Source organism: Hylaeus volcanicus, chromosome 1 (genome assembly GCF_026283585.1).
Source record: "Hylaeus volcanicus isolate JK05 chromosome 1, UHH_iyHylVolc1.0_haploid, whole genome shotgun sequence".
Taxonomy (NCBI): Eukaryota; Metazoa; Arthropoda; class Insecta; order Hymenoptera; family Colletidae; genus Hylaeus; species Hylaeus volcanicus.
In genome coordinates, this window is record NC_071976.1 from 35636639 (window position 1) to 35652480 (window position 15842).

Consider the following 15842-nt stretch of genomic DNA (forward strand, 5'->3'; position numbering starts at 1 on the left):
TTTACTTAATTTGCCTATTGTTTGGTCATTTTATACAAACATTTTTATTTGTTTGTAATTAGTAGGAAAAGGCCACAATTGTGGAAAGTGTGCAATAAGTAATTTGTCATAGAAGTTATTTTAAATAACGGGTGGTTCGCGTAAAAAACTTCAGATGTCACTGAAGTCACAGTGCAGTGCAGTACGGCTGTCCAACGCTGTCGGAAGAGTGGTGTGTAAGATGTTAATTGATGTGCAATGTTAGAATGGAAAAAGCAAGACATAAATGGTTGTTATGCTGATTTATACTGAAACAATGCCAATCTAAAACGTATCTAAATTACCTTCGGACAAGTTTTTACGGTACGTTTATTTCTCACATTTTACATTTTGTAGGTTATACTCCTCTAATGTTTGGATAATTTTATTGTTTTCAAAAATAATCTTACTATTCATCTGATACTTCATTTTGTAATTGCGATTTTTATTCATAAATTTTGTTCATTAACGTTTAATTGTCTAAGAAAATGTTTGAATTTCGTATTCACACAATTTTATACTTTTTTCAATTTAACAAAGTGTAAGACATTTTATACAGTGTCTAGTTTCTAGATACTAGCACGCCTATTAACTTTGGAAGATGTAAATGGCAATAATTGAAGGTGGCACATTAAGAAACAAAGGAAAGTTGAAGACTAATAAGATAATAAACTATTCTTATATAACTGTTCATTAATATAATTCTATATACAACGCTAGGTATCCAGTATAATTGAGAATGGAGGGTTCTTTATGAAAAGTAAATATTGCTATTACTACTAAATATTTAAATTATTAACAATTATAGATTTTGTTACATTGATAAGTATTTAACATTTTCTTCTATAAGACTAGCACTTTTCAGCATTGATTTTGTTGTTTTGTAGCGTATGTATTTATATTAAATCATTTAATTCGGCATAGATATGTTATTGTCAGTCGGCTACCCCGGAATTTCCAAGCCGATTGTGTGGACGCAATGAATGAGTATGCCGCGCGCGTTTCTTGAGAGAAACGCGCAAATGCGTACGGCATACGCGTCCCGTGTCTCGTACGGACTTCAAATTATTCTTATCAAAGAGACAACAAATCTGTGAGTGAACATCGATTGCTCGTGAGAGCCATATCGAGAAATTTTCGTTTCCTTTACACGTTCCGATCATTCCATAAAGGGCCTAGCCGATTAAGATGATCAAAACTGCCCTTAGAGCTTTTTCAATAGCTCTTGAATCATTCGAAAGCTGACCAAGGAAAACCCTTCTGAGTAAAATTTTATCTCTCTAGCTTGCCCGTGAGGGTAGTTAACAGGGTAAAACAGATTTTACGCTTTCCGGCGTGTTTTCCGGTCTCAAATGCGTTCTAAAATTCTGAAAAAAATCTGACACATACCGGATCCTAAGGCGCATTTTTGAGAATTTTTTCAGATCTTTTTGATAAGATTTTTGAAAGATAACCGAATCTATTTTTCTCTCTCTCAAATTTGCTACTTCGCCTCGTTACATAGTTTCTTGAAGCGTAATGAGGTAAAACAGGTCAGAGGTGATATCCTTATAGCGCGATTATACGTACGTACAGTCGTTTCCGGGTACAAAACAAATACTTTTAATACGATTGACGTATGAACAGATTAATGGATTATAATAAAACTTTACGTTACGTATTTATACATATGTATATTAATTTCAACATTTGATGTGTCGCGTAAGTATGACGATGTCGATAACTTCTCCGAAGCGGAAACGCAACTTTCGGCGGGCTTCGAACATCTGTTGTTCTTAATTTAGTGCCGGTATTGGATGGATCTATACAGGGTGTCCCAAAAATGTTGGAGGTCCTTGAAAGGGGTGGTTCGGGAGATGATTTGAAACAACTTTTTCCTTTGCAAAAATGTCGGATGGGGCTTCGTTAAGTAGATATTAATAAAAAAAAGCCGACCAATCAGAGCGCGCGGATACCGTTGGAGCGGCCGCGGTAGCGAAGGCTACGCGCTGAGCGGCCGCGTCCAATGTCCTTCGATGCACGTCGAGTCACTTGTTCGCGTACGAGAGCGGCTACCTAGCGCGTAGCCATCGCTACCGCGAGCGCTCCATCGGCATACTCGCGCTCTGATTGGTCAGTGTTTTCCGTTAATATCTCCTCAACGAAGCCTCGGACAACAATTTCGCTAAGGAAAAAGTTGTTTCAAATCACCCCCTGAACCGCCCTTTACAAGGACCTCCAACATTTTTAGGACACCCGGTGTATATATAGATCCGTTACCAGCTTTATTTATATTTTTCGTGTAGGGAAAGCAGTTCGACTTCTGTACGAGGAAAGCGATCAGACTAGCGTGGGCGATACTGATATTGTTTCTGTAAAAATAGACGAATCGTTAGTATATGAAGCGTGTAGCTCGACTTTCGAATTCAGCAGAGAGCGTTCGTTGTTCTATATATGTTTTACTCTTTGCAGTGATTCGAGTGAGCGATGACTCCGGCTATGCTTTAATGCTCGATCCATGAAATGAATCGAAAGCCAACGTACGAACCACCGCATAAATGGATTCCTGTTTTTCTAATGCTCCTGCAAATTCCAAAAGCTCGAACCGATTGCGCCGAGGTATTCGTTTAGCGACACAGAAATTCGCAATTTTGAACTATACCGCTACCGCGAAACAAGTGCACGTGCTCGTGAAAGGAAGAAAGAGACGAAGACTGCCGAGCACAAACGAAAAATGACGATCATTTCCTGAAGGGTCTATTATCCCGTTCACGCGTAGCCCAGCTTTGTTGGCCGACGTGCGTCGTGCCATTAGTATCGTTTCGTGTACTTGTTTATTTATTTTTATTTTTCACGTGATTGTAGGTCGTGATCTCTATCGTCTGAGAGGAAAGAAATCTAACATCGAATTAAACATTGCGTTTTTTGCTTAACTTTTCTTCTTCGATCGATTTATTTATCAGATGCCTTGAAACAAGTTCGACAATTTTTTGTAAATAGATCTGTGGGTTACTTTTTGTGTATGTTTTTCTTTACGTATTTTCCTTTAAAAAACAAAAAAAAAAAAAGAAGCATTTAAATTTATTCAACAATTATCTAAGATCTTTGGGCTTAATTCCATGTTGGTCTTTATTATCTTCAGTTCATCTATAAAATATTTTTGTATTAATTCATAGCGTTGAGTCACAGCCGCTGATGCATGTTAATAAATAAAAGTTTAAACGATAGTCTCGTTCCACTGATCGTTTCTTCGCATCGAAGCCTCTCCCTTAGAAATCTCTATTCAAAATTGTTGAGTTATACGTGTGTGATACGTGACCACGTGCGCACTGTACGTCAAGAAATTCGTCGAGCCAATCTTCGTGCGCCCGAATCAAGGTAGGCTCGATCGAAATTGGCGCTACCGCGGTTAACGCATTATTAAATCGTGTGAAACGAGTTATCGAGGGGCTGATATCATTTGCAGACTGTTTTTACTTATAACGATTAAATTTCTGTACATTTCGTTTCGTGTATTCGAGTGACGGGTCGCTTGGCGTTGCCTTTTAAAAATAAAAATAATTGTTTATCGAAAATATTTGCATAAAATATGTATCTGTGAGGGTCAACAAAGTTTTCTATATCACTTGTATTATACGCGCTGATAAATTGTACTAGCACGTCACTCTTTATATTTGATGAACTCGGCGGTACACGTTGTCGAGGAAAATTGATAAACTTCGTTGAACGTAGAGAGTCACGTTTTATTTTTTTTTTTTTTTTTTATTATTATTAAAGCTATTAAACCCTCTACGGGATTATTAGCAATGTGCACATAGGTGTGCATATTATCAGTACATATATAGATTTACATTACAACATACGAAATACAATACAATGCGACAAAACGATTTCGAAAGAGAGTACAAAACACGAATCAAGAATAATAATAATATCAAGAATAATAGGCTTATCATTAAGGATATACACAATTGTTTTTCAGAAATTTGTAAATAATTAGCAGCGATTGAACGAGAGGCTTGTACAGAAAAGCATCCACCGTATACAATTATAGATTTAACGTGTATATTTATTCTCAAAAGAGAAACGCTACGCGTGCACTGTACCACCATCTTTTAGGTTCAACGAAGTGACTGGCTCTAAAACTTTCAAGGTTATCGTTCTCAATTCCAAGGAATTCCTTCCAGACGATGAGAGTTGAAATGTGCAAGAACATGCCAGCTAAAAATAAAATTTCTAAAGTGTTTTAGAAAAAAAAAAAAAAGAAGAAGACACGCGTCGCGACTGTGATTTGTTTACACATTCGGTATCCGTTACGGTTGGTCATACTTTCTACCTATTTCATGACGTAAAAATGATTCCCGTGGCTTTCACGCTCTTTCTTATTCTCACAGTTTTTTCTTCGGGAACGTGCAAGACCAAGAAACGATCGCAAATCTGACGAAGATCGTAGCCGTAAAAACGTCATGGTCGAACGTGAACCGGTTGGAGAATTCGAATTTCGATTTTATTCAGAATATTTTGATACGTGATCGAACCAATGTCGCGATTCCTCGGGTTCTTATTATTTTGTTGCGATTTGGGAAAACCGACGATTGTTTGTATAACGAATACACAACGTGCCCTATACCCGATTCTCGATCGTGTCCAGGGTCCAACATTAAACGTTCGATAAATCAATGCGCAAACGTCAGTCCAGTCGATGTTACAAAGTGCATATTCTGAATATTTGAATTACGTTTGAAATTCTAATGTAATTTATTGTTTAGTAGGCTATCTAATCCTTAATTAATAATAATTAGAAAGCTGTAACTAGTATGGTAACTAGTAAAAAAAAGCAATATCTTACGGGCCTCGATGCGCTCGACTTCGAGTTTTATCGCTCGAAGGAGATCGTCGGATTCTGCGACATTTCCGGAAACGTTCGACGGGAATTTATTTGAATAACAGTATGCCGTCAAAATAATGGAATAGGCGCTTTCAACCGCGGTCCCATTGAAAGTAAGAAGAGGTCAGTGGTCAGTCGAGTATAGAAATGTTCTCAGGAGCTCTTGGAAAGTTACCGACCTTGACAGACATTTCGTTCTTACAAGTTATACTCGACGTTTAATTACCTTACTTTTTGTACGGTCGTACCAATGAGACTATATCTGGAGCAATATTCATTCCTCGTACCGCGAATGTTTTTCTTAATCCTGACGCGCGTTTCTCTTAGAGCTCTTTCGCACGACGATACGCGTACGGAGGATACCGATGGTGCACGTAATGTTATGGAAGCGTTCAGACGACGATTCTCGCGAGATGCAGCATCGCGATACTGATTTTCGGTATCCGCGGTTGGTCGGCCGCCGGCAACTTTTTCTGCGAAATAGATGCGAGCATTCACACGACGCTGCGCAGTATCGTCGAATTCGTTCACGTTCCTCATAAAAAATTTTTAGACATAATAATTGAAGAATATCACATGGATCGTTACAAAGTTCTTCGAATAAAATATGAAAAGCTCCCGTTTCTTCTCTTATATTATTAATAGAATGAACCCAATATTTTCTCTTAACTTTTCTCCTTTTAGTAGCTTCTTTATGTAGAAACCAAATGGATAAAGCTTCGATCTCATCCATTATCTCGGAAAAGTTTTCACTAACTAAGAACGCGTGTTTCTCAAACGAGAAGATATGTTTAACTGAAAAACAAATGATCAACACCGAGCTACGAAATTAATTGGATCCAGTATCGCATAAGTATCGTGCTAGCAGATACGTATCGCATACGCATATTTCGATACGCGTATCGTCGTGTGCAAGAGCTCTTAGGCTACTTTGAAGACCGATCTCCGTTCGTTAAGCACTCGGGTGTCTTCGTTAACGTCGAAACGCTGAAGATCGCGTCTATTTCTAGCAACAGAATTGATATTATTACCCGTCTGTAGTCCTCGCTGCTTTCTACAGCTCGTCCTAACTAGAAAATCTGAAAATGTTCGGATGTCGTATGTCGAAATCCCTAATTTCGACTTGTTCGGAGATTAAAAATCTCCTCGCACACGTGCCGGACCGTCTTGCGTAACCGAAAGTAAACGTTACGACTTATTTGGAGCATTAGTGACACACTGCATTGAATCGGTTGTGCCGCAATATAACCGGTCCGTCGTTCATCGCTTTCTCCGATTCGGCGGTACATCCCGTCCTTCGTCTTCTTTTGCCGCGGTTAACTCGGTCCGCCACCCTCTTCTTCTCTCGTTTCGAAAAGTAAGAGGAGCCATCCGGCAAGTTTTCCCTACCGATTTCACCGAATATCTTTAGCGAACGGACACCGCTTTCTTCAATAAGCGTACACTGTCGCTTTCTTTGCGACGGCTATCGGACTCGGTTCCGTAGCACGCGAGCTACGAAACTTCTCGCGTGAAATGTAAGAGTGCGCCGAATTTAAGCGTGCAAACACTGTGTGTTAATTTCAATAACGGAATACGTTTCGTTGATTAGATTAAAACGGAAGTTGCGATGCGTACGCGAGGAGGTGCGTCATAGTACGTAGCATGTAGAATTCTGTAGTAGCGAAACCGTTGGCGGTTCCGTTAAGAGACACTGCGATAACGATTAGTCCAGGCTCGTTTGGAGTTAACGTTTTACTGAAGTCGGTTTTCATGTACAAACATTTCTATGTCCGAAGACACCTTAAAATACGATCGTAACCGCGAGCAAATTTGTTATTACGATTATGCCCCAACAGTTAGTTGAACGAACGAACGTTTAAGAGAAATGTACGATGATTGCGTGTTCCAGATTGTAAATAGTTGCCCGGAACGAGAAACATGCTGACGCGGCTGTTCGAGATTCACGGCCGATTTTGCGCGGGGCATCCTTTGGAGGTGATCGTGACGACCTTTACTCTTACGGCATGCATCCTGAACATGGAGACCGGAAATGGACAGTCACGGGAGGGAACTCTTCCTGTGGCTCCGCATTGTCGAGGTGGCCGATGTAACACGGACGTAAGCAGACTTGGAAAGACCTAGAATCGATATGAACAAGTGTTGAGAAAATCCGAACGCAGTATGCTTGCGTAATAGTCCGAGAGCCTGCGACATCAAATTTCGGCCAATTTCATGAAAAATATCCTTTTGCTATTTCACTGTTTTCTACTAAAGAATCAAAATAATCCAAGGCTGGCAGCGCACAAACGGTGCATCGCTCCGCTAGAAAGTCGTAAACATGTCAGAAATAACGGTGTCTTTGACTGAAATTATTATTACTGAAATTTTTAGAATGTATCGTTGACATACCAAATTGCATAAAAAAGTTGGCCTGGCAGATTGTAAGCGGTGCTAAATGGATGTTAACGATTTTAGTCAAACTACTTCGTTTTTCCAACAAGGTTTTCCGACGGAAAGACCCATTTAGCACCGCTTACAATCTGCCAGACCAACTTTTTTTATTCAATTTGGTATGTCAACGATACACACTAAAAATTTCAGTAGTAATGATTTTGGCCAAAAATCCAAATTATTATAAAACGCCATAGCGAAGCGTTGCACCATTGAATTCATGCCAGACCAAGCATTTCTCAACTAGGGAGACATACCATCTTAGGAAAACAGGTTCATTTGTGTAATGAAATGAGTCGGGCTATAAAGGGACGATTCCCTTTCGTTTTCCACCTGAATCGCAACTATTGAAAACGGCACTTATCGCATTATCAGCGGACACCCATACTGCGGCGCGACTTTTCCGACGCGCCGCGCCATTTTCAGGCATCCGTCTAACGACTGTTTATTTATTAGGACCTAAACGCGGCCGATATTATAGTCATGACTATAATACGGTGTCTAGCGATACTATTTACCTACCATCAGTTTCGCAATCTACAAAAGTTGGGATCAAAATATATATTAGGTAAGTAATCGCGCGCAACGACGAGAAACGTAGAAATGCGCGTTCGAAGGGGAACATATTATTGGGTTGTCCGGAAAGTTCATCCCTATTTTTAAGAAAAATTCAAAGGCATATTTGAATTTTCATGTATATTTATCGAATTATATATATGTACCATTTTGTTCCACAACTTTTCCACCTTTTAAGAAATGTACACGTGTTATTTGTTTTCAGCCATTCCGATATATTCAGACCGGTACCGCCTACTAAAAATCGGCATGGACTTTTCAGACAGCCCAATACAACAAATACGAGTATCGCGATTATTCGTACAGCCGAATGGTATCGCTGTACGCGCGAAAGCTTTCGGCGTCAGTGAAAGTACCGCGAAAAGCGATACCGTTTCGATCTATGCGACACGCGATGACAATTAATCGCCGAATTTGCATTAAATTTAATCGCGAAGAATTCCGCGTAGCTTTCTCGCTTGAAATTGTACTTATAGTTTAAATTATTAAGATGTAGCCAGTTGAACGGAACGTTTCATTAGGTATCGCTGGACTATTCACCGTCTTCTCCAGTGTTGTGTTCACGTCTAGCGTAGTGAACTTTGGACGCAGCGACATTTCCGATTTAAAGTAAGTTTTCATTCGAAAGCCCAGAGAAACGTTCGTTTCTATCGGATAAATGTATCGTTTCCTTTTCAGGGATGCGTTGTTCTTCTTCTTGCTTATCATCGACCTCTCCAAGGCCGCTATACTAGCGCAGTTGGCTTTGAGCTCACGAAATCAAGAGGAGGTGCGAGCGAACATCGCTCGCGGCATGTCGCTCTTAGGACCAACTATCACGTTAGACACATTGGTGGAGACCCTGCTCATCAGCATAGGATCGTTATCCGGTGTTAAGAGATTGGAAATCCTGTGCAGTTTCGCTTGCCTCGGTGTTCTTGTTAATTATATCGTTTTCATGACCTTCTACCCTGCGTGTTTGTCACTTATCCTCGAGGTAATTCGAATTATTGTTATAATATTAGGTCGTCCCGTAAGTTCGTCCCGAAGACTGTGTCGAAATTTAATAAAAAAACCACGGAAATTTTCTAATAACGGTATAATGACTATCTGAGAGAGGTGAAAAACTATTGCGAAATGAGACAGATTATCTTTTCTTGCGACACTTAAGAGTATGTTTCACGTATTAATTTGAGAAATAGAAGTATAAATGGCACGAACTTTTAGGACGACCTAATACAATTGTCATCGGTAGAAGCACGGAACTTGGCGTACGCGTACCAATCGCGAGCTTCATATTTTTGTAATTTTGATCCCAGCTTTCCCGCGGAACGAATGGCATGAAACCATTGACCGCAGACAAGATTTTCATGATGCATCCGTTGAACGAGGAAGATCAAAAGCCGAATCCGGTGGTGGAGCGCGTAAAGATGATCATGATCGCTGGGCTATTCGTAGTGCACGCCAACAGGTAACGTATTATTGTTGCGCCGGGGAGTTGAAGCACGAGAATTCATTTTAATTAAATGCGGCATCTTCGTACCGTCGCAACGGTATTATCTAATTACGGTAAAAAAGCCTTTCGTATTTTCATACGATAGGAAACGATTTTCTTGGCGATGTCCTTCCAAGCAGTGGCACTGCATAAAAGACGACCGCGTTAAGTAATTTTCCCCTAACTACAAAAGTTCCGTACTAAGGTCACACATACGTAACGCAACACGTAACAGTGTACAACAAAACATGCAGAGTATCCGTGCAATGCTATCTACACATCGTACATCATAAACGCTACGTACATGTTGCACGCGCGCACGTGTGGAGGGGGGGGGGGCCGCCACGCAAAAGATAGGTTCGTTATTTAAATGACAATAGCGTCGCTATGTTTGGACACAGGAATACAATATGCGCTCATATATTTCTGATACAAAAGCGCCGTCCCAAAAGTATATTTCTCTGAATGGTAACTTTTCATCAAGTTTCCTGTGTCTAAGGCAATTACTAGTCTTTAGTATCGCGGTTAAACTGATTGCTTAAACCATAACTCCGCGTATCTCGAGGTAAAGATAAAGTAATTCTAATTGAAGGATAGTGATAGCGATACATTGTTTTCATAAGTTGGAGCCCAACGACAAGGTAGAAATAAAAACGCGACAATATTCAAAGAATTTGGAGAATAGCACTCGTTTTACCTCGAGTTCCCTTATAGCATCAGATAACGTGCGCGTAGGGAAAGGAAACTGTCAGGGAGTTATCATCTATCTGCCCCTACCGCGTGCACTTTTTTAACCGGAGTGTATTGACGTTTTACCGTTTGACAGTTTTCTTATTCCCAACTTCCACGGGTCAGGTTCAACTTATTACACAGTAATATAAGAATACGTTTAATTCATATTCAATGAATTCTGTAAAAGAAGATTGTATCACGGAGGAGTTCGGACTCCTTTAACCCTTTCACTGGTAACTTGTGAAGCAGTACGCGACTCGACTGTGCCGGGTTAAGAATGACAGTAATTATTGATTCTTTTGCGTCGAATTCGAAATTTCGTCGAAATAGCTCGTCGGAATAGAAAAAGCGTGTGGAACATTCGTAATCTATTGCTGTTCTCTTCACGAGGTTCGGGAATTCTTTTTTTAGTAACGCGATGGTGAAACTCGAAGGTTGACACAAACGAATATGTAAATCTTTATTACGCGTAACATCGTCATTAAAAGATTTTAATAATATATGTTTTATTTACCATACTTTACGCGATTTGTTACATCGTCTGTGAAGGCATATTTAATGATGTATCGCATATTTCATGTATACTTAAAGTGCATGCGTCTAGCGTAAGCGGTTACTCGCTATATTTTAAATTGGCAGGTATTGGAAGATACTTTGATTAAAGTTATGAATAATTAAATAACGAAGAATCGATAGTCTCCTATCGTATTACGTTTCCATGATACTTCGCTATATCATGTTATCTTATTTATTTGATACATTTCTATAACTGGAAATCTTATGAATAAACATGGGCTTAGCGATTAAACCTATTCTAATTAACAAATAGTGCGATTAAATTAAAATTAATTTCCATGCGATATATACGTAAAAATGAAATTAACATTAAAAATGAAAATGACGACAAGTCTCGGATAATAAAGTCAGATAAGTCTTAATATAAAATGTTCGTATGTTTCAGTCGCTGGCCTTTCAAGAACGATGAAAATGGCCACGCGGTGGAAGGTAAGATGTCACTTGCGAACACACACATTGTAGCGGACACTTACAACAAAACAGAGAATCCATCGGAAGTGAAAGAGTATTTGATGAACTGGCTGTCAGTGAGCGCGGACAATATCGTGATACTGATACTTCTTCTTGCGTTAGCGATCAAGTTTATTTTCTTTGAAGACAAGAGAGACATCGCGAAACAGTTACGATTCAAAGAGGAGAACGATACAGAGGAAAAAGTTGAAAGCGAATACACTGCTACTGAAACCATGAACACGACCACCATGAATATGTCGTTGCGTCAACGATTTGGAGAACCATTACCCGGGACGCGGTCCGCGATTTTCCCGTTGTCCGGCGTAGGCGGTAACTGGATCGAAGATGAAAGTGAATCTCAAATGGAGTTCATCGACAAGGAGGTACAAACCGACGGCAAGCAATTCAACATAGACGCGTCGAGTAACGAGGGTTCGTCTTCTCAATCGAAAGTTCCTAGATCGGTAGAAGAATGTCTTGAAATATATAAATCCGAAGTAAGTAGATTTCTAATGGAAAAAGAATATACCATACAATTAATTTTTTTTTTTTTTTCTGACATCGTGTTCTTTTCACAGCTTGGAGCGTCTGCTCTGACAGACGAAGAAGTTATTGAGTTAGTTAGGCATAAACATATAGCTGCTTATCAATTAGAAAAAGCTGTTGGAGATATGGAACGTGGTGTCGCCATTAGGCGTCTTATAATTGGAGAGGCTGGCAAATTTATCGGAGAACTGCCTGACGTACCATACAAGGATTACGATTATAGCAAGGTACTGGGATCTTGTTGCGAAAACGTCGTAGGATATGTGCCAGTGCCGCTTGGAATTGCCGGTCCGTTATTAATTGACGGTAAATTATATCATGTACCGATGGCTACGACCGAAGGATGTTTGGTAGCATCTACTAATCGCGGGAGCAGGGCGTTGATGAAATGCGGTGTAACGAGCCGGGTAGTGGCCGATGGAATGACCAGAGGACCGGTTGTAAGATTTCCAAATATCGTCAGAGCCAGCGAGGCTATGGCATGGATGCAGGACCCAGAGAACTTTGAGGAAATGAAGAGTCATTTTAATTTAACTAGTAGATTCGCAAGATTGACAAAGATACATGTACGCATCGCTGGTAGGCATTTATTTATTCGTTTCGTCGCGACGACTGGTGATGCTATGGGAATGAACATGCTGTCCAAAGGCACGGAGAAGTCGTTGAACACAGTGAAGGAACATTTCCCCGATATGGAGATATTATCGTTGAGTGGTAATTTCTGCACGGATAAAAAACCAGCGGCGGTAAACTGGATTCAGGGTAGAGGAAAAAGTGTAGTATGCGAAGCAGTGGTACCTGCATACGTCGTTACCAATGTATTGAAAACCTCGGTTCATGCTTTGGTTGACGTGAACATAAGCAAAAACATGATTGGATCTGCTGTAGCTGGCAGCGTAGGCGGTTTCAACGCGCACGCCGCAAATATCGTAACGGCGATCTATATAGCTACAGGCCAAGATCCTGCACAGAATGTTGGTAGTAGTAATTGTATGACTTTGATGGAACCATGGGGAGCGGATGGTACAGATTTGTATGTATCCTGTACAATGCCCAGTATAGAGATAGGTACAATCGGTGGTGGAACCGGTCTTCCTGCGCAAGGAGCGTGTTTAGCTATGCTGGGTGTTAAAGGCGCAAACGCTGATTTACCTGGTGAAAATGCTAGTAGATTAGCTAGAATTGTATGTGCTACAGTACTTGCCGGTGAATTATCATTGATGGCTGCTCTCACAGCTGGACATTTAGTAAAAAGTCACCTTAGGCACAATAGGTACGTTGATAATAAAATAATATAATTTTTCTGTTTTAAAGACGTCACGTTTAATAATGTACAATTATTTTTTAGATCATCTACTACAGTAACGAATGCAATGATCGCTCCTCCAAGTAGTATGGGAAATACATTGACTGTGCCAAACAAGTTAGAGCCTGTACAAAGTATTTGTAAGGATTATATAGACAAAGCATAACGTTAATCGTACGTAAATTGGTTCCGGTTTGACGTTTCAGTAGAGTCTTGTGTACACTGTCCGACGACCGCTTCAACGTAATATTCCAAAGAAATATTTCGTTCATGTACGTAAAAAGTATATACCAAAAAGTGAAAACAGAAATAGAAGCAAACGCAATGAAATGGATAGAATGATCTTAACGAAAACAGTGAAATGGATCCTAAGTTAACCTATAAAAGTGATTCGGATACGCTATATGTACATATACTAATACGTATCATGTTCATCTTCCAATACGTTTTATGAATATATACTAAATATGTATACTTAATTTGCAAAGAACTATACGATTAACGATGGTTGTATAAAATTAACATTGTGCAAAAATTATTTTTTGCGTACACGATCATATTTTTACATAGTGCAATAATAATTTTTAGTTGTAGTTATTTCATCGGTCAGGATTCGCATAATGTAAAGAATGATGTAATCAAAGACTGTACATTATATGGTATACCGAGTAAAATCAAACTAATAAATATTCTTCGTAACTAGAAAATTGCATATGATTATGGGATTACAATGCAAATAAAAATTGTAAATTATATATTTTGTTTTTATATGTTGAATATAAAGAAGAATCGTTTAAATTTTAAATGCATTATACATAAACTTTATTAGTACAAACGTATAAAATTCCTATTAAAAATATTTCAAAAGAACAATAAGAAAATAAATGATAATAAATTAATAATACGACACGTGATCATTTTTGATTTTCTTTCAATATCATGTACACATTCTGCATGCATTAATAGCCTTCTGTTAATATAAAAGAAGCAGGTATTATGGTAGCACACAGCCTAATAAAATATTTTTACAATGTTTGTTACACATTTATAATTTACATTTTTTCGTATGTTTCCTCGTAACCGCAAGTATTGCAGGTGTGTGTATATGTATCATCCTCCTCGTTATATGTGTCTTCCCCAAATTCGTGTGTATGAGATGCTTTTTTTGTTTTATCATATATTGAACTTCTAACTTGCATTCGCAATTCTTTAATCTAAACACCAAAAAGTAATAACTTATTAAACAAAGAATATATGTATACACATACAAGAGTGGTTACTATCTTTTTTGATATAACATGAGCATAATATTATAATATTAAACATTGTTACCTTTTTATTAAATTTTTTAATTTTAGTCCCTTCCCGCCTACTATCACGCAATTCCTTCTCCATTAACAGTTTTTCTTCCGACCCCCAAACTTCCAAAGCTCTTTGTTCTACTTGTAAATGTAAGTACAATTTCATTTCACCCCAAGTTGCATTGTGAGGATTCTTTCTTGTGATACATTTTAATGGGGGTTCTCTTCTATCAAAATCACAATCCTTCAATAAATATTCTTGTTTTGCTTCTGTTTTTGTAATTAACGAATGTTTTTCTTCAGGATCCCTGCAATAAAATAAAAAAAAAAAAAAAAAAATGGTTAATAGAACTCCAACTATGTATAAATAACGTTAGTACAATAAAGTAACTACTATTTTAAATTGATCTGTGTACCTGCATTTATCACATACAGTTAAATCAAAAGTTTGCAAAAGAATGGAGTCCTTAAACTCTTTTTTGCACTCATCGCAACAAGGCAAATTGGCAACAATAGGAGCAGGTTCTGCTGTTATTTGTAACTGACAGAAAATAAAGATTGAATATTTAAATGTATAAAATTTATAACATTTATTACTATAGATTTCAAAGTTGTTCAAGATGTACCATTTGCTCTTCTAAGTCATCATTTTCTTCTATAAGGAAACCACCTCCACTGTCTATGACACGTTGTCCTTGGACTTTTATTGATCTACTGTTTGTGGAATCTTTACTTCCCCTTAAAAAATTACATTTTTTATCAAATTCATAATAATCTAAAACGTACTTATTTCAATCAGTGTTCAAAATCTTGAGAGCAACATTAACTTATAGCATAGACAACATACCGTTTTGTATAAGGATGAGAAACAATCTTAGATTTTTTTAAAAGCAATGCTTTTTGACGATTTCGTTCTGCACGTTCTTTCAGGTGTTGAGTATTTTCTATGGACTCGATATTGTTAGAAGTATCTTGTAGTTCGACTTCAGCAGACATCTTTCATATGGTATTAATTTCGCAATAACATACAATGACTTATTTCCTGAACAAAGTTATCGATGTTGATCTAGCTTGGCTTGGCTATTGGCTAAGCTTCATTTGAAATACGTTAGTTTTACTTATGTATAGAATAGTTTTACTACATATACATACGTATACTTATATAGATCTATGTATATAATATACTATTTAAAGTATATAGTGCCAAACATAGATTTAGGTTTTTATCGTTAGATGTCGCGACAGATTTAGATCGATAAAAAGTATAGGGCGCCATCTACGTCAGAACGTCTAAGCTTATCGAAAAATAGTTCTAGATCTTTCTGGTTAGATGTCGTGACCAGTTAGTCCAAACATTGTTGTAGAACGTATGGGTTGAAAAACATTTTCTTAGTTGAATTTTAATAGGAAAATGCTCGTAGTACAACTACTGGTTCCTTACTGAACGTAATAAAAGAGATTATGTAAGTATTACGACAATATATTAAAATGTCGGTAAATACAAACGGCATACGCCATCTAGCGTTAAAAACTAGGAACTATTTCACGACAAACTTCGGC

At 38.2% G+C, this 15842-nt stretch overlaps 2 protein-coding genes across 5 annotated transcripts; one reads left to right on the forward strand and one right to left on the reverse strand.

Annotated features, from left to right (window-relative positions):
* Positions 1–168: 168 nt before the first annotated feature.
* On the forward strand, positions 169–14025 carry LOC128881368 (3-hydroxy-3-methylglutaryl-coenzyme A reductase). Of its 4 annotated transcripts, none has more exons than XM_054132353.1 (11): positions 169–342; positions 2304–2388; positions 2470–3375; positions 6777–6985; positions 7775–7886; positions 8416–8503; positions 8573–8870; positions 9193–9344; positions 11062–11626; positions 11708–12948; positions 13024–14025. In XM_054132353.1, the coding sequence occupies exons 4-11, from the start codon at positions 6806–6808 to the stop codon at positions 13145–13147; spliced, it is 2760 nt and encodes a 919-aa protein (XP_053988328.1). In that variant the 5' UTR covers positions 169–342; positions 2304–2388; positions 2470–3375; positions 6777–6805; the 3' UTR covers positions 13148–14025. The 4 variants fall into 4 exon arrangements, with proteins under 4 accessions (XP_053988328.1, XP_053988348.1, XP_053988321.1 ...); XM_054132364.1 differs by lacking the exon at positions 169–342 and adding an exon at positions 909–1111; XM_054132373.1 differs by lacking the exon at positions 2304–2388.
* LOC128881421 (DNA repair protein complementing XP-A cells homolog) lies at positions 13780–15412 on the reverse strand. The gene is made up of 5 exons (XM_054132448.1): positions 15130–15412; positions 14909–15020; positions 14699–14823; positions 14314–14590; positions 13780–14195 (listed from the first exon to the last, which is right to left on the reverse strand). The coding sequence occupies exons 1-5, from the start codon at positions 15276–15278 to the stop codon at positions 14034–14036; spliced, it is 825 nt and encodes a 274-aa protein (XP_053988423.1). The 5' UTR covers positions 15279–15412; the 3' UTR covers positions 13780–14033.
* Positions 15413–15842: the final 430 nt, after the last annotated feature.

Excerpts from the sequence above, each read along its gene's own strand:
- LOC128881421 (XM_054132448.1), bottom strand. The coding sequence starts at position 15,278 with ATGTCTGCTGAAGTCGAACTACAAGATACTTCTAACAATATCGAGTCC. Across the intron at positions 14,591-14,698 it reads ACTGTATGTGATAAATGCAG|GGATCCTGAAGAAAAACATT; the intron begins GTACACAGATCA and ends ATTTTATTGCAG. Across the intron at positions 14,196-14,313 it reads TTAAAAAATTTAATAAAAAG|ATTAAAGAATTGCGAATGCA; the intron begins GTAACAATGTTT and ends TTTGGTGTTTAG.
- LOC128881368 (XM_054132353.1), top strand. The coding sequence starts at position 6,806 with ATGCTGACGCGGCTGTTCGAGATTCACGGCCGATTTTGCGCGGGGCAT. Across the intron at positions 7,887-8,415 it reads GGGATCAAAATATATATTAG|GTATCGCTGGACTATTCACC; the intron begins GTAAGTAATCGC and ends ACGTTTCATTAG. Across the intron at positions 8,871-9,192 it reads GTTTGTCACTTATCCTCGAG|CTTTCCCGCGGAACGAATGG; the intron begins GTAATTCGAATT and ends TTTTGATCCCAG.